This window comes from Rhamphochromis sp. 'chilingali' (genome assembly GCF_963969265.1).
Source record: "Rhamphochromis sp. 'chilingali' genome assembly, chromosome: 9".
NCBI lineage: Eukaryota > Metazoa > Chordata > Actinopteri > Cichliformes > Cichlidae > Rhamphochromis > Rhamphochromis sp. 'chilingali'.
Window position 1 is genome coordinate 7,902,671 of NC_137936.1, and position 26,011 is coordinate 7,928,681.

Sequence of the window (26,011 nt, forward strand, 5' to 3'; positions counted from 1 at the left end):
TGTCAGGGTGTCTGCTGGGAAACAGGACTACAGTGTCTTCTTACTAGCTCGTACATTTTTATGGAGGAGATACCTTGTTGTTTTTTTATTTATCCTTACATTCAACTCAGATAAAGTAAACAGATGGATATAAGCTAGCTAGTATGTAGCCAGTCTTCTTTTTTCACCTATTTTGACAGTTCCGCTCTGAACTTGGAACTGTTTATGATATTACTCAGCAATATGGTTGAAAGCCCAGCATCCCAGATCAACACGCGTCACAATTCCATGTAGATTTGAGTCATACCATCTCTTACAGTTTATTATTGTCTAATTTTAGATACAATATTTCCACTGAAACCAAAAAAAGCTGCCACGTTGTTGTTTTCAAGTTTGCATTTTTGTTCAAACAGCTTGGTTGAAGTGCTGTCTGTACGATGGTAGAAGAAAGAAATGTTCTTGCAAAGTGGGACAAAGGCTGCGTATCCCATTAATGTGCGGATGGATTTCCTTGGGCGTTTTTCACACATCTGTATCTGTCTGTAGTTGGCCCCCTTCTGTCACACGGTACAAAGACACTGCAGGCAACATCAGTGTGTAGGTATAAGGACACACCGTCTGTCCGTCTAGGAGTAGACGGGGGAATGAGGTGCATAATTGTTGCTTTCAGGGAGTATCCGCTCTCATGAATGTGTGCTCTGTTTTTATTACTACCCTTGATTACCTTAATCCGCCGTCTGAGCTCAGGCCTGTCACACACACACCGAGGGATTTGAGAGGTCAGAGATCAAACCATCCCCCTGCTTGCTCCTAAAGTCACTGTCTCCTCATTAAACTACAGCCTTGTCTTTATCCCTCCTTTTCTACGTGATTCCAGCCCCAGCTCCTGCTTTGTCGCTGTCCACCATTCCCCTCTGTCTGTTGCTCTTTTGTCCCTCTCCACTTCTCTGCTCCTCTTAAAAGAGAGCATGCTTCTGTCTGCCCGTCTTCCTTAATGGACTAGGTCCTCTCAGCATCACCATAGCACTATGTTCAGTAAAGGCAGCGTTTGCGGGGTACTTCAGCGCAAATGAAGTTGGAGCTAGATGGAAATTACAGGCTTCGGTTCCTTAAAAGCATTCTTTTCTTCCCTTCCATTTGGAAGGGGATGGGGTGTAAATGGGGATGGCGGTGAAGGGTTGGGGGCAGGAGGCTGAATTTTCAGAGAGGTTTTGTTATTTGCAATCAAATGCACTCGTTCTAAAGATGTTTTAGTGGAAACACTGCTCAAGAAATTATATTTGGGTTAATGATGCTTTCAGCATGAAAGACAAACCTGCACTATGGGCCCATTTTCCAATGCATTTTTGAACAAGCACACACTAAGAAAGGGCATCATGTTGATCCATTGAATTGGTTAATAATGGTGCTAATAGCTTTGTTTATGTGGAAAATAGACAGGAAAATGACACACAGGCCTCTTTTTTTGCAGTTTCCATTCATGTTTCATTTTAATTTCTAACTCTGCATGCGTTGCACAGCATTAGGACACTTGCTAAGCATTATACCAACGCTTTAAATGCACATTTTTTGCGCTGACGAAACCCTTCCACACAATCCTTTTAGTACATTAATTGACACGTGTCACAAATGAAACCTCCATTAGTGCTAATGGCATTAGCATTTCCTTTGTTAAAAGCCTCACTGTTTTGGGTAATCACCAAGGAAGCAGTGGAGAATCAGGGCATTGTTCACACTTGGAAATCTCAGAAGTTGATAATCAAATTAACTTTGGGCAAACCTGGTTTGTATTGTCATGAGCAGATGTGTGATGGGAAGCCTCAAGCACTGCTCATGACTGTTTTACATAATTAGAGATGGAAAATCCTGTAACATTGAAATTGTGTCATCTTCAGTCCTTAACCAGATATTTAGTATGTTTTACAAGTTTGCTGTTAAACTGATTTTGATAAAACCGGTAACATTGAGCTAGGATTTGGTTATCTTTAAAATGTTCTATAATTGACAGATTTAAACATTTCCTTCATTTATAAGCAGTTGCAGGCAAAGCTGTGGAATCGGCCTTTTGGATAACCTGGATAACTATACGGCCGTACGGATAGGATAAACGATAAAGAGCAGAATTCACCGTGTCTGTAGTAAATGTGCTTCTCAAAGACGTTTTAACTTTCAAAGTAGCCATGACGAAGAAAATGAATCTTGTAGTTCATCTAATCCAAAAGGTCAGCCTTCATCATTAAACCAGATTGTCTCAGAGACCCTGTGGGATTTCTTCGTTAATGATGATCTTCAGTGTACAACATTCACTGTCATTTCACACCACTTGAAAATTCTAAAATGGTTAAAGAGACAGTGCCCATTTAAGCCATAGTGTGCCTGCCATCACATTAAAGTTGCCCACTTTTACTGTATATAATTATTTCCGTGTCTTTCTGTGGGATGGGAAATGTGTTCTGTTATTGAAAGGCCCAGGAATTAAATGGCCCCGGGTGTTTCTTCTTCTTTTGTAACATAAGAAACTGTTCTTCTCCTGTGTATTACCTTTTTATAGAAAGGTTTATTCAGCCACATGTGAAGCGCTAACCATCAGTCAAAGTGATGTTTAAGATGTGCCATCAGGCAGCCAGTGGAGCTTGACACTGAGGAGGAGCAGACGTCTCACTTTGAAATTGCTCACTCGTTCGGCGAGAACATCGGGGAGGCTGCGAGTCGCTTCCCCCCCAAGGCCTTAGAGGTCACTGCCTCGGCCTGACTAATGGGCCACAGGTCACGTTGTAAAGAGATTTACCGACTGGCCAAGACATCCAGTTAGCATCACTCGTAGTTTCATTCAATTTCCTTCTACTGCTAAAGACTGCAGTGTGTGTAAAACCTAATATTTTCCCCTCCAGGGTAGTGGACTCATTTATCACAGCAGGCTTCAGGCTGTTAAACTCAGCTGTCCTTCTGGGTATTGAGACATGTGAGTGATGTCAAGCAACATGTCAGTCACTTACCTCTCAGTGACCTCAGCTCCCACTCAGAGCCTTTCATTTGGGAGAGCACTGTAATGTAATGAGATAAGGCCGTAGGCTGTAAGTCACTTTTCAGAACCTTTCACTAAGAGAGGCTGATTTATTCCCCCTTTCCTGTACAGGAACCCAAACACATTTACTGTCACGTGTAAACAATGTGAGAGTGGGCACTATTATTCCCATTGCCAATCATTTTCTTGCTGAATAAAGCACTTCTCAGATTCAGAGCTTGTGATTGTAAGCACACGAGGAAGAAGTTTTCAATCCCCTAAGGCTCGATTGTGTTTCTATATCCCTTATCCAAAGTGTTTTGCAGCTTGCATCTCATTGCTGTGAGTTACAACACTGACCTAACCATCAGCAACAGCTGTGGACACATGATCTACCTGCCAGCCCTGCAGGTAACGGAGGATCTCCTCAGCCTTTTAAGCGCCAACTGTAATGTGTTATTGGAGAAACTCAGCTGTCAAATCCAGTTCTGATGCTGTGAAACTGATCTCCAAAGGGAAAGGCTGTTAAATCTGCACGGACACTGGGTTTTCTTTGGTTGTTTTTTTTGGGGGTTTTTTGTCCAACTCATCCGCTTGTCTCTTTTGAACCTCAGTCCAGAACCAATCCACTCACTGTCAGCTTCCCAGCTCTGCCTACTGTATCCTCGCTGTGTTTGCCCACACTGTCTCACTCTGCACCCGGTCTAGCTGGAGGCCTTTGTTGGTGACTTTGGCTGCCAACATGCTGGAACAGCCAGGAGTGATGAAGGCTTGGGGGGGAATTAGCTAGTGACAGGAACTCTGTGAGGACCGCCGAGCTGGCAGAGCCCTTCAGGGAGCCTCAGAGCGGAGTCACGTCGCCGCAAAGCCCTGCTCTCTCTGCAGGAGAGGGGGATGAAATATGAACTCCTTTTAATATCCCACCTAATAACTGTGTTGACAAGCGCCATGAGTTACCTTCTGCAGGAATGTCGTGGCATTTGGATAATTAGCACGTAAATAGAATTTTGTGATACCCTGCTATAACACAGCGGTGGAGACGTTTTTATAGTGGCAAAGGTTAGGCGGTAATTTTACTAGCCTTCTTGTGGAGCCAAGTACAGGTCTCTCATTGGTGGTGGTGGTGGTAGCTTACAGGCCAGTCAGCTGGGAGGGGACCAAGCCAAGAGATTCACTGCCTGCACTGAGACCAATTAATTTACACTCAAATCCATGCCTGCATCCACTTGGCACTTGTTTGCTCAGAGAACCAGAAAGCTGTTCTTTGCTCTCTTTTTTTTTTTTTTTTGCCAGAGTTGTTTGTGGGATAGCTCGACAGAAATCTTTTTGGGAAAACGCGGATTCTTTCACACTTGTCGCACTCCAGCGATGCCACACAAAAAAAACTGATAATTGCTTTTGTGGCGCAATGTTTGTTCAAACCATCTCAGTGAGTGCAGCGCACCAACGAATGCCTGCCTGAAGCTGTTTTCCAAACCCTGGAAAGTGAAGGTGACTTTAACCAACCTGGAGCAAAATTATGAGCATTTTACTGTCGAGTTGTTGATAATGGGAAACCGCCTTGGGCAGCCTGGAAAGAAGACACCAGGTTTACAGATTTATATCTTCTGTTAACAAAAAAAAAAGAGAAGGAGGGGAAAAAACTGTATCCTAAAAACATCCAGTGTCACGGCTGTTTGTGTATGAAAGGGGCATTATCATAGCATTTTAGCATATCAGTCTTGTTAACATCCCCTCCATACTTAAGTAGTTACTCTGAAGAGATAGTGATGGCATTATTAATTGTTTAAGTCTCCAATTAAATCGTTTCGGTGGCTGTCATTCCCGCTGGCTCGGGTCCCTGTTGGCACGGGATCTGGCTCGCAAAGTAAATAGGAGTACAAAGCTGACAGCTGTCTGATAAATTATGCACAGCCCTGTGTTTCAGAGGTGCAGGCACACACACACACACACTCTTGCACCCACACACACACTGATCCTCGCATGCTTAGGCCCCAGCGGTACTGTTGAGAGGATCTGGAGACTCATTAAACTCCTCCACACATTTAGTTTGTTTCTGCCCCTCCTCTGTGGATTCTGTCTCGCGTGTCTGTCTTCTTCCTCTTCTTCACACCTTCTTTTAGCGTCCCTCGTGTTAGCTCTCGCTCCATCTTGGCGCTCCTGTTTGCTCATCTGGCATCTCCATTAACACGGTGGTATTATAGCTCCCTTCTCCTCTCATATCCTCTGCAGATTACAGGGCTGATATGAGGGCTCAGGCCGCAGCCAAATGGAGTGTGGGGGTGGAGGGGGTGGGCTACAGAGCCGTGGCCAAAATCCACTGAGTAGAGTCCATCTATGCTGGGCCAAACCTGTTGACAGAGAAATTTCATGGTTCAGTATAGAATTTTAATAACATGGTTTTGCGTTTGCCTGAACTTTATTCATAGTAATCTTTTCAAAAAAGGGAATTGTTACAAAATCATGTAATCCTGCAAAATCAATCAAATGGCAGCTTTTCTATGACGCTGCCATACCTGGGAATGCTCATGCCATGCTGCGGTTTATCCAGAGGACTGGAAGATGTTAGAAAAGTATTTTCACTGGTTGAGCAGCACTAATTATGATGAGTAAGCAGTGTTTCCCACAGACGTCGACTCTGATCAGCCATAATATCATGAACACCTGACTAATGTTGTGGTGGTCCCCCCAGAACAGCCCTTAGCCATCAAGGTATGGACTCCACTAGACCAGCGGTCCCCAACCCCTGGGCCATGGACCGGTCCGTCGTTTGGTACCGGGCCGCGAGAGTGGAAGCTCGGGTGTGAAATTTATGGTTTCAGGGTTTTTATCGTTAACTCTGTTTCCCTGAAGGTGTGCTGTGGTATCCGACACCAAGAGAATAATAGATCCTGTAAGTTTGTAAGTCCATGTTTGTCCAGCACATGCCACTGATGCTCGATTGGATTGAGATCCGGGGAATTTGGAGTCTGAGTGAGCACCTCAAACTCATTGTTGTGCTCCTCAAACCATTCCTGAACCATTTTAAATTTTTCAGCAGTTTGACCTACCTCTGCTCATCTGTTGAATCGGACCGCCTTCACTCCCCACCTGTATTAATGAATCTTGACCGCTGCTGACCCTGTTCCTGGTTCACCGCTGTTCTTTACTTGGATCACTTTGATAGATACCACTGCAGACCAGGAACACCCCACAAGAGCTGCAGTTTTGGAGATGCTCAGTCTTCCAGTAATAACTGTTTGGTTCTTGTCAAACTCGCTCAAATTGTCCACTTGCCCACTTTTCCCGCTTCTAACATCAACTTTGATGCTAAAATGTCCAGCCGGTTCCCTGTTAACATACCTGTGCAGCTAAGTCAGTGTGAGAAACACAGATTCAGTTTCACTTGTTGAACCCTCCACTAGATATACGACTGCTTCATATAATTTAATTTCCCTGTCGATGGGCTGCATAGTAATTAAAGCAAAATCCATTTGCCGTATAAAGAACAGGTGTTTTAAATATCCCATATCAGGTACAGTGCAGCATCGTTGACCACTGCTGCTTTTATAAAAATATGTCTTTATGAATCGGTACTGGTTTGTCTGGTGTGCACAAGGATTTGAATGTGTGCTTATTAGAAAGTGGTGTCCTGTAAGAAGCAACCCAAACAGCTCATTATCCGCTCTTGTTGGAAAACTTGAGTGTCTTCCTGTTTATGTTAGTCAGCATTTGTGGCGTCTCACCACAAAAACACGAGGAGTTACAGACAGCGGAAAGTCTTCGCCTGACCTCGAGCAACATGACGTGAAGTGACGTTAGTACAGACTCCATCGCCGCACAGAACAATGACACTTTATACAACAGAAAGCCACGTTAGTCTAGTTTTCCCCTCCATCAATCTATCATTCCCAGTCTTCCACCCCTCCTCTCTCTCTCTGTTTCCCTCATCCTGCTGTCTGGACAGCACATTAGAGTGGTGTGAGAGGACCTGGACATTATTATGCCTTTTCCCTTTGTGTTATCACTCCTAGCCATCAGTTTCCAGTTACTTCGCATGTTGCCACGTCGTCACCTTCTGTAGATTTCCTCTCCGCACCCTCTTACCTCCACTTTCTTTCTTTTTTCTTTAATCCTTTCTCTTCTCTGATGACTGAAAGATAAATGGCCAATAAATTGGCTTGGTGAGGTAGGCTGAAACATGTGGTCAGGTTACATACATTTTAAATAGATCAGCAGTGGACCTGCATATGAACCGAAACACTGTGTGCCGTTACTTCTCAGTCAGATGCAGTTTTTACGTATGAGCTTGAGACGGCGTTGGGCGGAAAAGGTCTGGACGTTGTCTCACTCAAGGAAACAGTTTAATGTCCACTTAAACCAGACATTTACGTTGTCACCTGCATGTCTTTGTTTAAAGTCATGAAAAGTTCAGCACCAAGGTGCATGTGTGACAACTACAGTGTACAGTAAATATTCAGACAGTAAAGGGATTAAAGGTTAAAACTACAGTGTGCATTTTTGTACAGCAGTAGGTCTGACTCACTACATACTGCATAAATTGCTTAGCTTCTGGTCATACGAAGTGCAAAGCTGCGTTAGGCTTTTAGTTTATGTACTAATGTCTAAAAAATGAGATGAAGGTCATAAAGTAGTTTTAGTTTTGCTTGAAGAAAGTTAATGATAAGTTGCCATTTACTTAGATTTTGTGGTTAAACAAGGAAATAATGTCAGCAGTCATTCATTTCACTTTATAGTAACCGTGACTGAACTAATCTATGGACATTATCTGAAGGATTATTGCACGAGGTTAAAGAATACTGCTTAGTGCATCTAAATGCAATGTACTTGGATTTATATAGTATTTACTGACCCCCTAGACTGCACATTACATTCTGATCACACAGTCATCTAAAAGACAACAATAAAGTTGTAATTGATGGGTTTTTTAAGAGCAGGTGATGTGGTGGGTGCTTAAATCACAAGACTTGAGCATGGTTTATATTCAGCTTCACTTGCACTATGTTTTTCTCCAGACACTACTTGGTCGAGTTGCAGGAAAGGAGTGTGGTTTCAGTTATAACACGATGAGGTAGAATTCATTAACGCTGTGAGACGTGCATCACAAGACCAAAGATAAAGGACAGCCTGTGCAAATCGCATATGTGTCGTTGTCATCGGATTGTAATTTTAATGGCAGTAGCAGGGATAGAGTTTATTAGTGAAGCTACATTAAAATGCTAGCAGTTGCAGTTGTAGCTGTGTAAGCTTTAGTTTGTGACTTCAAGAAAAATTGTCAGTTTCTGAAGTTATGTGAGCTGAATAAAGTGGCCCGGGGGAGGAGGAGGAGGAGGAGGAGGAGGAGGAGACGATGCATTAGAACGGTATAAAGCACATAGGGATGGTGCACGCTGCAGCGATCGCCACCTGATCCCTCGGTGGCTCCGGCTAAAGTCATGACTTTTAAACTGGGCCCAGTGGGACGCGGACACACTGCCAGGCAGCCTCTATGAATATGAATGACTCAACTGAGCATTGATCAAGTGCACAGCAGCATCCGCACACTATGAAAGCAGCACGCTGGTAATTGGAAGGGGATGTGGTAACCTCGAGCCCTCTGGTCGCCATGAAAAAATGTTGATGTTTATTATAACAAACCGTATGACATTATTATTGTTTGGTCTCGATCCCGCTGAGATAGAACCTCTGATACCGTGTCATGTCTAGGCCAGTAATGAATAAAAGCTGAAGAGTGTGCGCGTGCATGTGTGTGTCTGCCTGCCGAGCCCACTGATCAGACCACCGCACACGGATGGAGGACGGCTTTGTTGCCAGAGAGGGCGAGAAATTCAATCAGCAATGACAAAATTAAATCTCAGACACAAAGACGATGTGCAGGCGCTTTTCCTGCCAGCTGTGGTTGAACAGGTTCTCAGTCGACTTCCCAACTCTATATTTCACCTCTGCTGATTGTTTATTAATATGCACATTTTTTATTTCTCCTCCAGCTGCTGCAACCTTTAGCGCAGTTGTTCGTCGCGGAGCGCTGTCTTCGTTTTGACTTGGCGAATGGGATAATCTCAGTGTGAAAGAAAGATTATCCAGGCAACAGCGCCGGCTTGAACCCTCCACTGATCCCAGCCCCAGGCACAACAGTACAGCTAATGTGAGCGTAGAATGAGTTTTCATGCTTCTCTGGATCAACGTTTTGAGCCTATAGCACCCAGACAAGCAAAAGCCTGCAGTGATGATGAACAATTGTCAAATTTACACAGATACCTTCTTGGTTGGCCCGAGGCAAGTTTTTGTCTCTTGCCTTAAGGAACTCCTTTTAACGTTGTCCAGAGTTCTGTGCAGCTAAGATTGTGGGAAAGAGGAATTTATCTAACGCAAGGCTTTGTTTGGAAGACGCTGGAAAGGAATACAAACACGGAGATTAAATGGATAAGTCAAATCTTATTAGTCAGATTCCCCTCCAAGTGGTCGTATGTAAATGAGAAATTAGAGGAAGTGAATAAAAATGGGAAATTCTGTAAAAACAAAAATGTGAGGTTGGCTGGAGACGGTTTTGCCGAGACCAGTCGTACCATTTAACACAATACAGTGAGTCTGCTTGTAGCAACAAACTGTCAAAGATGAAAACCTTGAAAACTGCTGCATGCTCTTATTGTTTTGAAAAGTTTTTGTATTAGTTGATGGAAAAAATGCAGCATTCAGCTGGATGTAAGTTCGGTGTTCCGTCTGCAGGGAAACCTTGCGTCCTGCCATTCGTGTAGATGTTACTTTGACACTTACCACCTACTTAGGCATTGTTACAGATCATGCCCACCCTTTTATGGAAACGGTACTCCCTGATGGCTGTGGCCTCTTTCAGCAGGATAACACAACCTGGTTCAGGAACGGTGCGAGGAGCACAACAACGAATGCGAGGTGCTCACAACGCCTACGAATTCTTCAGATCTCAATCCTGTCGAACATCTGTGGGACGCGTTGGACGAACAAATCTGATATATTGTTATGCCTGACAAGGTGTATGTTGTTATATCTGCAGGACGCCTGGATTAGAAAAAAAATCATCCAATGTTACTTTGTATGCACACTTTTCCAAAATAAGTCGCGTGACATGTGGGAGACGAGACAAAAGTTGAGCAGAATCTAAATTTTGAAGGTGTGGCAATATCCACACTGCTACTTCTGAATTATTGCACAAATGGAAAAAGTATTTGATAAAGAGCAAATTTTGCCCAGTCCAGGAACAGTATTTCCACGTTAACCTCTTCTCTATCCAAATTACTGCATGTTACAAACACAAAGCCAGCAGGGAAAGAGAGAGAATCTCAAATGCAGTGTATGCCAACCACAACTAAGCAGCAAAAACGTGCTTTTTCTACAGGTAACAGAAGCAGAGACATACAGTGCATTTTGTGTGACGGCCTCTATCGGCTGGTTTTCATCTGCTTTGTGCTAAACAGGCTGCTAAGTAAAATCTGCAAAAGTAATGCAACAAGTACTGTAACAAATTACTTTCTCCAGGAGGTAAATAAAAAAAAAAGTAGCTACTTTCTGTTTCTTTCTTTTTTTAAACAAGCCCAGCGTCTGCTCACTTGTATTGCAGCGGTTTTGGAGCAGTGGTGAAGCTGATAGAGATCACAGGACACATCTGGCTGGAGGAAATGCCTTCAACCGCCAGCAGTTAGTGGTAGGTCTTACAGGAGAAACCCTAACTACTGCCATGAAATCTATCCAGGCTTGCGGCTTAGCGCTTCAGTCCTTGAAAATTCACATCAACCATGCGATCAGATCGTGAAGAGGTGACGATATCATACAGTGAAGTCCTGCAATGATCGTTTTTATCACACGCATGATGTTTTTCTCCACTGTGATGCCTGCAAATAACACTCGAACGCTTTGGTTGCCCCTCTTGCTGCCCCCTGTGAGCATTTATCTGTGCTTGGCTGCGTGGCACACGAGCAAACAGCAGGACAGATGCCAGGTCTGGCTTATGGAGCCATCACCCGCCGTGCGCTGGCAGGGTAGCGGACACCGTGAAGGACCCCGAGAACTAACTGTATGTCGCTACGCTTCAGATGCTCCGCTGGGTAAAGTTTGTCCAACTGCGCCACAGAGGGCCAGCATAAATATTTATCTGGTTTATTTGTTTTCACTGGCTGTGGGCCTTGTGTATATGGAAAGAAAAACACGAGGAAAGAATGCTGGATTAGTATACCAGAGGTCACCAAGTGCTAATTTAACAAGGGGCACAGAAAGGGTAAAAGCTGCAAAGCGCAGCGCTGGATGTGTACGTCCTGCTGTCAGAGATGAAGGCTTTCTCGAAGCGCTTTGAATTTCAAATTAAAAGTCTACATCTGGCTAGAAAGAAGCTCCTGGAGTCTCTTTAGTATATTTGTCCTGCCGGGATATTAAAATGCTTTTCATCACTCAGCTTGTTTCTACACAAAGGATCCAACTATGCTTATTAATTAAGACTTTATCTAGCCTGATGACCACCACTCCCCTCCTCACATTCATGAACTAGCCCCACCCTTCATGAATATTCAATGAGCAGCTGCTTAATAAACATGAGGGTCGTATAAAGCCGATCTCAGTTGCTGGCCTCCAAAAGCTGAGCAGGAAGCTGGAGAGCGACGGAGTGGGAGGGAGACATGTGAAGCAAGAAGGAAGGGGGGCGGTCAGTGTGTATGTGTGTGTGCATGAGTGTGTGTGGTGTGTGCGCGTGTGTGTGTGTGAAGGACGAGGCTGAGTGGCGAGATAGAGCCACAAGCTAGGGGGAAGTCAATCCTGTCAGCCCAAGTTGTCGTGTGGCTGTGGAAGAAAGACACATCGCACTGGAGTGGGAGTGAGTTCAGAGAGGAGAAGAAGAAGAAACAAGATAACTGCTGCTTCTCTTCTTCTTGGCTCGAGGGAGAGCGTGGATGGTGTGATCTCCTCCACCATGGGATGCAGCCTCTGTACCCTGCAGAAGCCCGAGGAGCAATATAAACTACTCTACGAAGTATGCCAGGTACTGTGACCAAGCTTCTGCAAGCCTCAGGAGGAGCTGCTTCTTTTTTTCTTTCTTTTTATAGTTTGTTTTGTTGTTTTTTGCAGTTTCTTTAAGAGCCACAGTCTGGTTTGGTAGCTCCCAGACTTTGTTGAAGTGCAGCTCAGTTAGTTTGCGTCTCTGGGGGAAGGTCACTGGCTGAGTGGGAGTTGGAAGAGAGTGGAGTGGAGCTGAGCTGTTGCCGGCCGGAGCTCTCGCAGCTGAGCAGCCTGAACGCCGGTCACAGGGGTCAGTGAGAGGTGGCGCGCTGTGGTTTAAAGGAGGAGGGGGTGACGAAGAGGCGACGGCTCCCTCGGTGTGTCTGCTAGTGTGTGTCGATCGCTAACCCACCTCCTCATTGTCAGTTGAATGCTGACTCGGAGCTTTCCGAGCTTTAACCCCAGTTTGACTTTGACTAAAGTTTATGTTTAACACTCGGGTGCTTGTTGTGCATTTTTTCTTCCCACCAAAGAAACTGGACCAGGCAGATGCATCATTAACAAGCAGGGAGAGCATTTTCTCCCAAGAGCCCTGAACTTGTCTGTTTTTTAGCACTTTTTATGGCTCCAAGTTGCTCCTTAACATACTCAGGATTTTCCCACTTAAGTATCACTTCCAAAAAAATAAGCATATGCTACTTTTATTCCATCTCATAATGTTGTAAATTATCTATTTTTTGGCTGTTGGGCTGAGAAAAGGGAAGAATCGATGAAGAAAATAAAGTTGCCTCAGTGCTTTTGTAGTGTTAAACTTTTATTGGTTTTTTGGGTTCATGTGGAAAAAGTATGCGAAACATAACTTTTTTTTTTTTTTGTTGAAAGTGATCTAAGCAATTCTGCTCGTCTGCGGCATTAAAACAAACAAAAACAAAAACAGTACCGTTGTGAAATTTAGCCGGATGTATCGTGTGAGTGTGTTTGCTTGTTCTTTGAGCAGAGAAGCTGTTCACGCTTCGGGACAAAACCCTACAACATGTTGCCGTTCTCTGATCCCCGCGAGCTTTCCTGCGGTGTCGAATTCAATTGAGACGACACATCCAGAGTGCTGGTGTATTCATGTGAGAGCGTTTGGATTCAAGTGTCAGTCTGCTCTAATGAGTGAAAACACTGACCCATCTGACAGCAGACAGTGCGCGACTCTGACAGACTGTGTTGAACATCTTTGTGAGCGCTGCTTTCTGTAACACACTCAAATCTGCTTTTTTGTTGTGTTTTTTTTCTTCCTCCCTCCCTGACTGTCTTTTCATCTATAATGGAGCCCAGCCAAGTGTTATCCTCCTATCACACCAAATTACATCTCCATTTACTGCACAGGGTGCCGGGTGGCTAGCGGCTGCTTTAAATGAATGTAATGATCAAGCTCTCTGTGGATCTCACTTATTATCCTCGCCTTTTTTTAAATTCTTTTTTTCTTTAAAAAAAAAAAAAAGCTCCCAGGGTAGATAACAGGAGGGAGTCTTACATTGTGCCTGCAAATAGTTTGGCTTTGATCAGGTCTGTTCTGGGGGAAAAAAGACTAAAAGGTTTTGATTCTCTGAAAGGAAAAAGAAGGAGGGGGGGGGGGGGGGGTTGTATTCAGGGGTATAATAAATGGATTATGAGTGCTAATACTGAGGTCAGAAAGCCCACCAACCAAAAACACAGTTTATGGAAATGTGCATCACTTCTATTTCTTCTTTAACTTCCATCCTTGTGTCATCTTGCTTGGAAGTTGCTCCGGATCGGGAGAGCGTTCACCCACCTTTCCGACTCACGGCTCTCATGTCAGTGAGTCAGTCTGTGGAGAAAGTCGGCGTGCCGGCTTCAGCAGCACAGATCATCTCTGTTTCACTGAGGCGTCTGTGCCTCTAACAAGCCAATCGGCTGCCTCACATGACAGCACAGATCTCACCTTTTTTCTCCTTCTGGTGTACATCATATTTTAAAATGTGAGGAATACTTTTTTCTGTGGTGTACTGAGACTTTGCTTGCTTTTTACAGGTTACTGTTGTTTGCAACTTTAAAACAAAAGGGGAAAAAATACATGTTTTTGTGTTTCGTGTTGCCTCACCAGTGGCTCCAATGTCAAAAATATTAGTTTTATTTTCACCTACAACAGACAAAAAGAGCCAAGTCTCACAGTGCCAACATTGCTTAAACAATCACTGACTGTAAATGCTTTAACCTCTATCATTAGTACTTAAGGAACTTTTAAGAAGAATTGCTTGTCTGTCCTGAAACTAAAGAAAAGTCGATTGTGATCGGGTCAAGTATTTATTTACAGTACAGACAGACTTAGTCCAACCCCCCGTCCCCCCCGTCCCGACACATTTAGTGTTTAATCATTACATGTGTCCTACTGGCGTGGGGGGATCCACTGTCTTTAACTTTCCTTCTAGCATTAGTTAATGATAGCCAAGCTGAGACACATGCTACCTGACTGCAGGCTATTGCAGGGGTTAAATCATTAAATATGCATCAGTGTGATGATCTGCTGCATGAATGATCATCACACTAATCCTAAACTGTCAGAATGCAAGATTTTTTGGGGGGCTTGTTTTGTCCTTTTTGGTTTTCTTCAAAACATATTGTAAATTTAAGCTTACTTGTCACTTGTTACCTCATGTGGTTAACAGTGTTTTTTAGTTTTTAGTGTCAGTCCAATTAGTGTGACAGTGTCTCATGAGACCTACCCAGCGTGATGCATAGACTGGTAATGGAATGGTATTTCATGCTTGCAGCGTCCCTGTAATAACCATTTTCGTCTTTCGCTGTGAGATCAGATTATCTAGTGTCATCTTAGGTTTAAAGGCCCAGAAAATGTCAGGTTTACAACATCAGATATCACTTTTGGAAGGAGAGAGTGTCGCTGTATCAGAGTGTTTTCAGTCTGTTGACTAAAAGCGAGCGTTTCAGGCCCTAAAATGGTGTTGTGTTTGTCTCTTTCAACCTGCAGCTTTTTTCCTGAAGGCTTGTATGACTTGTTTTGCTTCCACTGAGTAAATCAATTCACAGCTAATAAAAACAAGTTTACAGCTTCTTGAAACGCCTTTACTGCAGAAATGAAGAGAGGGTAAAATCTGTCGGGCGGAGAAGAATTACGTCTGTCACAGACGATGAGCTCCGAAAGGCGGTCTGAGAAACGCTAGCTGTCAAAACGAGTGATTCAGACTGCTTCGGTATTGATTCAGTGATTCAGCTCCTCTCCTCAGAGTAATGATACCTCTGGTAAACATCTCCACCGGGATCAGACCACAAGTGGACTTTGTTTTTGATTGAAATAATTATCTGCTGTGCAACTTGTTTAATTTTTCTTTTCTTTTTTTCAATTTATTTACTTATTTATTGCAATATTTGATGTAAAGTGTGCAGATTGCACTGAAGCCTGGTTTCTGAATGTTTTGTCTCTGCAGTCTGATGGTGGCTGCGAGCTCATTAGAGCTTAGTCTCACTGAAGGCGGGCACATAGCTCTGGCGCTCATGCATAAACCATTCGGTAAAATGAATATGTAGTGCATGTTTGCGCTGCATGCTCTTTCATAGTACAGTAGAAGGCGATGAGTGAAATATTATATGTGAGCAAATTCTCAGCTTGTACCTCTGGGGCGATTCTGGGAAGCCGTTTTTTTCCTCCCTCTCCTCACTGATAACACACAGGCAGATCCTCTTGATCAGCGGCCCTGGCACGGCGCCCGCTCCACTCTGCTCGTCATCTCTCCAAGGACTTAATAATCCATGAACACTTGAAATCTTTCCAGTTCATTAAACACCTTAGCTCTAAATCCCATGTTGGGAGTATGAGAAATATGGTTTTGCACTGTTCTATAAAAGTCAGCAGAGTTGCACATCTTTTTTTTTCTGCTTGTTTGTTTGTTTTTTCCTACCTCGAGGCATTTTTAAGCAGTCCTGGCAGGATTCGAAACACTCAGTTGACTTGGTAACTCGAGCAATCTGTTTGGGAAGAATTCATTAAGAGGATCTGCATACATTACCGTCTCCAAGGAATTGCAGATTTTTTTTTTTTGTTTACAGTGCTGACTGTCAATAGAGCCATTCTGGAGATCAAACACGGTTAGGGTCTATCAATCGCAGCCAACGCTGCAGTCTGTAGAAGTGTTTTCCCTTTTCGTCACGATCATTAAAGGCCTGAGCTGCAGTGGGCTCAGCGCTCCCTTTTCAACTTGACCCCTCTGACAGCGCTGAACCCTCGGCCCCTTTCTTCAAAGCTTCAAGGTAAGCGCCGTGTGGAGATGTAAGCTCAGCTGCTTTTGTCAGAGACTAGAAGGTAGAGGCCTTGGAAACTCTGTTTGACAGTCCTACGGCACTTAATCTCTCAGAAGCGCTCCGTAATGGCTGTGGCGCCGTGCAGCAGCTCTTATGAGACCCGAGCTTAATTAGAGCCTCAGCACAAACTGCCCACTGTGGCTCAGATCCATGCTGAACTGATCTGGACTGTTGTTTTCCTGCTAAATCTTTTGCTTTCTTAGCTCTCGCTTTCTGTATTTTTTTTATTTTCCTCTGTTCCATGCATGTTAAACCAAAAGCGACTGATCTGCTGAGCAAAAGAAGTTTGCAAATGAGTCCGCTGGAACATTTCCTATCCGGAGCTTTCCACGCACCGCTGCCTAATTAGCCACATTTCTGATTGAACGCTGCTAAGATGTCACGCTCGGCTCAAGAAGCCAAGTTGTCATAGCGCCAGATGGTCTCAGTGCGACATCTTCTCCACCAAGCAGACAAAAAAATGAGATGGAAATATTTGTACAAAACACTTTCTTCATCCAGTCAGTCCTCCGCCCCCCTTGTCCCGCTGTCAGAGACCCCCTCTGTCTTCAGAGACCCAGCTCTGCCTGCTCCTTGGCACCCCGTAACGAAGCCTGACACGGACAGCGTGCAGAGACAAAGCAGGGACCGCCAGCGCTTGAGCATGGCCGGCTTTTAATAACGGCGAAGATCGGTCCCGGTGTGCCGTCACATCTGTTACACACTGGAGCAGGTGGCTGACTGCCACGGTGGAGCGCTCACAGGAGCCTGTGTACTTAGTGTGAGCCTAAAGCAAATGGCAGAGAGGGATCACAGAGACATAACACGATGCTGACAGTACAGCAGTATAACACTGCGAGCCAGCTGCGAGTCTCTCAAACAGACCTTTAATGGACTTTGACAGAATATTGGCACACTTAATAGGTGTAGCATGAGATGGTGTTAGATATTTCTTGAGAGATTAACTCAACCAGTCTCTGCCACACAATTGCCGAAACAATTTTTCTTTTGTTTTTTAGGTGCAATTGTCAAAGGAAGCACAACAAACGCACAGTCTTGGGTTAACCTGATATCGTTGTTATGTTAGCTGATTTCTTGGTGGTCTGAATAAACCAGAAGGGATGTATTAGCCTGCCAACTTCAGATTTAGCTGAAACTGAACCTACAAGCTAATCCCCTACAAAGCTATCATTACTTTGATGTAGCTTTTCCACCAGTGGAAATAACTGACAAGTAAGTACTAATTAAAGTCATGCTCTTATGCTTTTGCCAACCCCTACTAGAGTGGCTTTGTGTGATTCACAGTTCAGAATAATCCTTTTTTATCTTATTTGCAGTCAGGGTGAAGTCTCTCATTTCAGCCACGAGCCCATTTTAGCTTCCTTCTGAATGCCTTAAAGCAAGTATACGTTATTTGTTTGTCATTTGCAAACAGAAGGTTTGAACAGCAGGGTAGCAAGGCTTCCAAAACTTTAAAAATCGCGCTTATGTCTCATTTCCTGAAAAACTCCCATCTCCCACAATGGCTTAGATCTATTTCCTGTCAGAAAATCAGCATTTTCTGCCCAGTTACAGTTAAAAGATTGACTGATTGACTGCGAGTGTCGTGCAAAACACCAGGCTATGTCTTCACTGCAACTTTGCCGTGTTTCACTTCACCAGCATCAGTCTTTGCACAGATAGTGTAAATATGTCGATTCACAATTTTATTGGAGTTTACTGTCTACCGCAGCATATTTTCAAAGAGTTTTTATGCTATAAAATCCAAAAAAAGAAGTTAGGCAAGAAAAATCTTATTTCCATCCTCAGTTACTTTGACAGAGTAGCATCTTCTGTAATATTTACACCTCTGATTAAGTCTCACAAGTGTGGCTTTATTTTGATACAAAGATTTTTTACACAGTTTGTAATTGCAGAAAAATACTCTTCTCTTTTAGTGGCATGATGTTTTTTTTCTTCTCATTTAAAAAGACAAGGACCAGTTACCAAAAGCTTCGACAAATTCCTCACAACTATAACTCCATATGGTACTTAAAAGCTATAACCTATACACATTATATAAAAATATAACAGAGTACACAAACCTACATAGATTTATATTTCAAGCACATTGTGTTTTAGTACAGTGACGTTTGCTCTATAAAGAAAATTGATACTGACTTTGACAAACAGGTAAAGTTTAACAATTTTGTAATTTTTTTCTTTTTTTTAAATGACTGTTGTCTTTGCTCACTCAATAATGACTTAAAGTAAAACCTACCAAGTTGAACTGGCTTAAACTGTCGTCATTGTTATGGACAAACACTAGCCACAGACCCGATGCCATTATAAGACGATAGAATGGGTCCTAGTCAGCTTTGAATAGGTTGTCTTCTAATTAGTTAGGTGTGTGTGCTCATAGTAAAGGTCTCCTAATTAGTTTCACTCAGCTGTTGTTTTATAGGAGCAGCAGTGCTTCACCCTGATTGTCACAGCGGGTACATGATTAAAAGATTGGTGATTATATAATAAGTGTTCATGAACCTTGTAAGCAGAGCTTTATTCATGTACTTATATACAGCACTCAGCCACAACAGTTAATACTGTTGCCCACTTAATACCCACTTAATGCTGTTAGCCAAAACAGCTCTGATCCCCTCAGGGTCACGCAGATCCTCTGGAGGTGTCTTGGTATCCAGCACCAGGACCTTGGAAGCAGATGTTTGATTTCTGGGTGTTTTTCATTATCTGGCCTCTCCCAGCATGACGTTGACTAAGAGCTCTTTTTCTGATTTAGTGTCCTAGTATAATGTAGTTATGGCCGTGGATGGCTCCAGTATGTCCTATCTCGACGCAGATTGTGGCTTTTCGTATTTACTTTTCTGTCCCCCACCCCCTCCTCTCCCCTAAGAGCAAAAATGTCTTTGCTGCCATGGACAAATAGACTTGGCCCTGGCAAAGAGCTGTGATGGGGTAAGTGTGTGTTTATAGTGTGGGTCGACATCTGTGTAGCTGGACAGTTAGGGGGCGCCTGAGGCACTGGTGTGAGATAAGTGCGTAAATGAAACATGGCACAATCCTTAGGTTTCAACCTGACTGCTGATATGAGCAGCCCCATGAACCTGACCCTTCACTTTGCCTTATACCTGTAATTTCATACATGTGCTGAGGGGCAGAGAGCGATGTTCCCCACACTCTGCTCAGGCAGGCCGGGCTACACAAGCACACAGTGGGAGATACAGGCGTGCAAAAGCTATTTAAAAAATTATGTCTAATAGTCTATTTGAAAAGAATTTATTATAAAGAGATTGAAAGCAGAAGACAAATGGAGTGCGGTGAAGTTCAGCATCTCCATCAGACACACATCACACCTTCATTTGGGCTCATTAGGCCTGAGATGGGGAGCAGAAAGCATACTGAAGTAATCTGTTTTATCCACAGCTGATCAGTTAAGAAGTCAATGTCCCATGCTTCAATCAGATTAGGTGAAAGTAAACAGCAGTATCTCTTTCAGCCAGCATTAAGTTTTTAGCTGTTTGTTCTGTAATCCTCTGTAAGCTCACAGGCTGCTGTAAATAAAGACTGCTGTGTTTCTAAGCCTCCTGCTGTGGAGAGTTTCCTGCCTGGTCAGTTAAAAAACAAAATGCAGATTTTTAAAGACTTTAAAAAAAACAAAAAAAAAAAAAACACTAAGTGTGCACAAAAATCATCAATTGCTTCTCAGTTTTTAGGTTTTTCCTCTCATGAAGAGGTCCTTGCATGTGCTTGCATGTGAGCTGTCATGTCCTTGCATGTGAGCTGACTGGACCCATTCCCACCATCATAGCTACTGTATACCGCCCTCCCAAACCTAACCCTGTCTTCCTCAGTGACTTTGCTAATCTACTAACCCATCTTTCATCTCTCTCCCCAAATGTGATCTTGGTGGGAGATTTCAACATTCACATGGACAATAATGACCTTCTGCTCACCAGAGACTTTTCCTCCTGTCTCGAAGGCTCTGAATTTAAACAATTTATCGACTTCCCCACTCACTCTAAAGGACACACCCTGGACTTGGTCTGCTGTTCTGGTCTTACTCCCTTGAATCTTTCTGCTACTGAAATCCCCATAACTGACCACTTCCTCCTTTCATTTAACCTCACTCTCTGCTGCTCTTCTACCAAGCCAACCCGTCTCATCTCGTTCCGCAACATCAAGAACATTGATATGGACATTCTCACTACCAGTTTGGACAATGTTCAGATTCCAGACTTCTATTCTACTCCTGATGATTTGTTGTTATATTATAATAATTGTCTACGCACTGTCCTTGATTCTCTGGCTCCTGTAAAAACCCACTCTGTTTCCTTCACTCGCTCTGCTCCCTGGTTTACCTCTGACCTCCGAGCTCTGAAGGCCAAAGCTCGGCAGCTAGAGCGTAAATATAAGAAATCTGGTTTAACTGTTGATTCAGAAATCTATAAATACCATGTACTTCAGTATAAAAACTCCATTAACAAGGCCAAACAAAGCTTCTACTCTGGTATTATCAGTTCTTGTGAGGGTAATGCTAGGACTCTGTTTTCAGTTTTCAACAAACTAATTCAACCCCCCAACGCTTTACCACCGCACTTCTATTCCTCTGAAACATGCAACTCCTTGATGCTGTTCTGGACTACGAAAATCGATAACATCCACCAGCAACTCAGATCGAATGTTGTGTCTACGCCCTCTCCAGAACCTTTTCTCCTTTTTGAGCCGTTTTCCACTTTTCATCTTCCTGATTTATCTGATATTTCCGAGTTAATATGTAAATCAAAGCCTGCCACATGTCATCTTGACCCCATGCCCACGGGGCTTGTGAAATCCCGCCTCTCTTCTTTACTCCCACTCATCTGTGCTATCATTCACTCTTCTCTCACCACCGGTATCGTTCCCTCCTTATTGAAGACTGCTCTAGTCACTCCTATACTGAAAAAACCTTCTTTAGATCCTAACAACTTTAACAACCTCCGTCCGATTTCCAATCTACCCTTCATTTCTAAGATACTCGAAAAAGTGGTTGCAGCTCAACTTCATTTACACCTGGTTAATAATAACATCTATGAGAGATTTCAATCTGGTTTTCGCTCATGTCACAGTACCGAAACTGCTCTACTTAAAGTCACTAACGATCTCTTAATCGGAGCTGACTCTGGTCTTCTCACCATTCTCGTCCTTTTAGATCTGAGCTCTGCCTTTGACACCATTTCTCACTCTGTCCTTCTAAGCAGACTTTCCTCTCTCGGCATCTCTGACACACCCCTCGCCTGGTTTCAATCATATCTCCTCGACCGTTCCCAGTTTATTCAACTAAGATCATTCCGCTCTCGCCTATTCCCCGTCACCTCTGGTGTACCCCAAGGTTCAGTTTTAGGCCCTCTTCTCTTTATAATATACATCCTCCCTCTAGGTACCATCTTCCGCAAATTTGATCTTCAGTTTCACTGTTTTGCTGATGACACCCAGTTATATCTCTCTTGCAAACCTGATTCCTCCCTCCCACCTTCTTCCCTTACAGAATGTCTATCCGAGTTAAAATCCTGGTTTACCCCTAATTTTCTAAAGCTCAATGAGGATAAAACTGAGATCCTCCTTATTGGCACCAAATCCAACCTTTTGAAGGCAAACCATTTCTCACTTACCATCGATAACTCCACAGTTTTCCCTTCTCCTCAGGTTAAGAGCCTTGGTGTCATCCTAGACAGTACACTTTCTTATAAATCACACATCAATAACCTCACCCGTTCTGCCTACTTCCATCTACGTAACATTAACAGATTGCTTCCTTCTCTTTCCACCCAGTCTACGTCCATTCTTGTACATAGTCTTGTTACCTCCCGTATTGACTACTGCAATTCTCTTCTGCATGGTCTCCCCCAAAAATCCCTCCATAAGCTTCAACTGGTTCAGAACTCTGCTGCTCGCATTATCACCAGAACCCCCTCCTACCAGCACATCACCCCTGTTCTTCAGGAACTTCACTGGCTCCCTGTGAAATTCCGGATAATTTTCAAACTTCTCCTGCTCACCTTCAAGGCCATTCATAACCTCGCTCCTTCTTACCTTTCTGACCTGTTAACCACCACTTGTTCTGCCCGTTCACTTCGTTCTTCTTCTTCTGTCCAGCTTACTGTACCTTCCTTCCGCCTCACCACCATGGGAAGCAGAGCTTTCAGCTGCTCTGCTCCCAGGCTGTGGAATTCTCTGCCCCCTGAAATAAGAAATATTGGTTCTCTCCCCCAGTTTAAATCCCAACTCAAAACTCATCTGTTCAAATCTGCATATTCACTGTGAATCCACTGTTTGTTAATTTTATCTTGTGCTTTATTTTATTGTTCTTATTCTGCCATTGTTTTACTAAGTGTTTTATTCTATTGTAAAGTGTCCTTGGGTGACTTGAAAGGCGCTCATAAATAAAATTTATTATTATTATTATTATTATTATTATGAAGATGCTTTAAAGTGAAATAAAAGAGGGATTAGCTGTGCTTTATGAGTAGAATGACCTACATTCAGGCTGCCACTCAAACGTAGCATAGGCCCCACTGAATATAAGCCTTCATGCTCTCTATAATGTCAGCGCTCCTTTCTGTTGGGAAATAGAGATTTGGAAGAATTTGTCTAAGAAGTGTACCCAACCAGAAAGACGAGTGCTCCGGCTTTCAAACTGCTTGAAAATGCTCGACTATAGAGTGAAGTTCCCAGGGTTTCCTCTGCCACACTGTCAAAGGCACCGTGTGTCTGGCAGAGTTTCCACTCTGCTCACCTCGCCGCATCTCCCCGAGGAACAGAAACACTGGCTGTCCTCTTTATTAAAGGATTATGTGGTGATTCAATAGCCATATCAAAGACTAATGCTACATTCACTTAATATCCTGCAAAGCCTTTCCTGTATGATGATGATTAGAACTGGTGGGAGGGGGGCTGTCTTACTGGCATTGTAGTGTATCGGGCTGGTTTAGTCTCATTTTAGCTGATTCAAAATGCTCCTGTTAGCATACTGTTAGCATAGCGTTTCCATTTATCATTAGCTGCAGTAGACTTTGCCATGCTGGTGTCCAGTGTTGGGATTATTATTCAAAAAAAAGTAATGTATTATACATTTCTTGTTACTTTTATTAAAAGTAACAAAGTGTTAGCATGCTGTTTGTGCAGAAGCTTGCAAAGAGCCAAAGTCGTGTTAGCATCTTAATGCGGTTGTTTCTATCTTGGATGCAGGTTGCAGTTAGCATCACACTCCTGTTCTTTTGTGCAATAAAAATAATAATAATATCAATTTCCTCCTCCCACATACAAACTCAAATCGGCTGAATGTAATGTGAGCCTGCAGGAAGGGGGAAAAAAAGCATCACTACTGGTGTCATTCCTACAACATCAGTATTTATGTCATTGCAACCAGCCACTTAGAGCAAGCTGCTCATTAATATTATTATTGACATATTTATCCACCTTGCCCTCTTCCTTATGCAAACTTTGACACTCTTTAAACTCCCTGAGCTGACTCCCCTAAAGCGAAAACCCCTGAAGGCAACGCTGACAAGCAAGCATTTAGTATTTTTCCAGCCTTTTCCCTGAATTGCAGAGCTATGACATCACATCAACATGATTGGCGAGTTGAAATTATGAGTGATAACAGTGTCCGATTCAAAACTACGACTATAATTTGCGGTGGAGTGCCCTTTATGTTTTTTCCACCACAGCAAAAATTCATAAAGCCACTTTTTACTCTGTGTCTTTAAGCCCACAAACACACCCCTCACTGATGGATGCATATGGGAAAGTTTGGAGTTTAGTATCTTACCCGGCAACACTTAGACTGCAGAAGCACCCACCGTTCAATTAGCAGATAACCCATTTCACCTTATGAGCGATGATGTGGTGCAGTACACATGTGGCAAGCATGAACTAAAAGCTTGAGTTACAGCAGAGCTTAGAGAACCGTCCTGTCTATTACATTTATTATCCTTGATTACAGTTATTTCCCTTGTTTTTCATCATAATCATTCTCGTATTTAAAGAAGCTCGATTTCACTGGGGATATCTGATTAAATAAAAACTAAATAGAAATGGAAAACAGAGGCCGCCTCGCTCCATGCAGTGTAATATGAATATAATAATCAAAGAGATGAAGCCCACTGCCTGGCAGATAAGCATTTCTGGCAGCAGGTTGCCAATCACTGAAGAGACAATACACAGAGAGTCCCACATCAACATCTCAATCCAGCCTGATTTGCCTTCCAGAGCATCTGAGCTCGATGGCTCACACCTGCTGCCCCTTATTATTACCCAGCAGGCTGAAGACTGACACAGCTACCACACGAAGCACCGAGGAAGAGCGCTCCGGAGCACGAAAGTCCTGTGATACAGGTCGTCCGCTCTGCTTTTGCTTCAGATGTGATCATTTATTGAAGGAAAATCGGTGAATAACAAAGCCACAGCTGTGTAAATTCCACCACTGCAACGGTCGTTTGATTTCAAACTAATTAGTATTCCTTTAAGTGGGGCTTTGCCGCCCTCTTGTCATTAAAACGGATTTAAGCCAGGCCTCTCAGAGGATGCGCCGGAGGATGACGGAGTAATTTCTGCATGTCAGTCATCGTGGTGTCAGCGTGAAGAACACATCTCAAGGCGAACTTGGCCTTCAGTTGCAGCTGAGCAGCTGCTAAACCTGTTAAAGTCTGGCTTGTTTGGCTGTGCGTGTAAACGGAGTTGTGCGCTCTGAACTGCGGCTGAGTTGGGGCTTGACACGGCGCAGTTTGGGGGTCTCAGCGGTGCCGAGGCATTGTGTATTGTGTCGGGAGAGTGTTGTGGGTTTTTTCCCCAGTGTGCCGCAAAGGGTCGCTCCGTGTCAGAGGTGAGCCTAGTGAATGGAGGCTGTGGGACCCCCTCCACAGTTGGGAGGACACTCTGCCCCCCCCCCCCCCCCTCCCCCATTGAGAGCACTGAGGCAGAATGCTGTAGGCACAACAAGAAGGGGACTAAAGGCTTTGTCTCTGGTTCACTGCCTTCAAGTAGGCTCGGGATTCCTGGCAACCAGGTTTAACTGCTGGAGCCTGCGTGCAGAGGGGAGAAGGCACAAAGGCGCTTGTTTTCCTCAGCTGATGTGCAACATCGTGGCCTGCTGTGGGAAACAAAGATCAGTCCAGACATCAGGTCTGGACTGATTGAATTTCTTACATTAGCATTTTCTGTTATGATAAAACTTTTCTCACTGTTGAATTATTCTGAGCAAACCCAAATTAGCTATTAATTTTTTTTTTGGCCAAGTTTTAATGTAGAAAAAGTTTAAAGTCCACTGTGATGATCCAATTATCCTGCAAACCCAGGATTAGCATTAATCTGCTCTGGTTATTAGCAGGCACATGGCCTCTCCCCACAGCGTTTCCTCCGTTTTCCAGCCTTTCTCTTTCAGCACATACTCAAGCCTAGCGCTTTTTGGTATACGTCCTCCTTTTATAAAAATATACCTTCACTTTTCACGTTCTGTGGGTCAAAGTCGGGTTGTGTGTATATACCACCGTTATCCCCCTGGAGGTGTTTTAATATTGCTGCTACTTCTGATGTGTCGGACTACAGTTAAGTCTGCAAACTGTGCTATGAATTGGAATGAGACTACTATAGCTGGGGGCAGGCACAGCAACCACCTACATGTTTATCAGAAAATTAATCCTCAGACGGGGACTTGCACGTGTGTCAGATGTGAAGAAGAGTGAAGAAGGGATGCTGGAGATTCATGACATGCCTAATGACCTGCAAACTAGATAC

At 43.6% G+C, this 26,011-nt stretch overlaps 1 protein-coding gene across 3 annotated transcripts in view; it reads left to right on the forward strand.

The window, feature by feature from the left end:
* pdzrn3b (PDZ domain containing RING finger 3b) overlaps nucleotides 1-26,011 on the forward strand; it is a 101,452-nt gene that overhangs the window by 67,725 nt on the left and 7,716 nt on the right. Inside the window, exon 1 of one of the 3 annotated variants that reach the window (XM_080892734.1) lies at nucleotides 11,570-11,984. The exons of the other annotated variants lie outside the window; for them this stretch is intronic. Coding sequence (XP_080748860.1) covers nucleotides 11,916-11,984 — 69 coding nt within the window. The 5' untranslated portion in view covers nucleotides 11,570-11,915. Of the gene's footprint in view, nucleotides 1-11,569; nucleotides 11,985-26,011 lie in introns of those variants that run through there. 3 annotated transcript variants of the gene reach the window in all.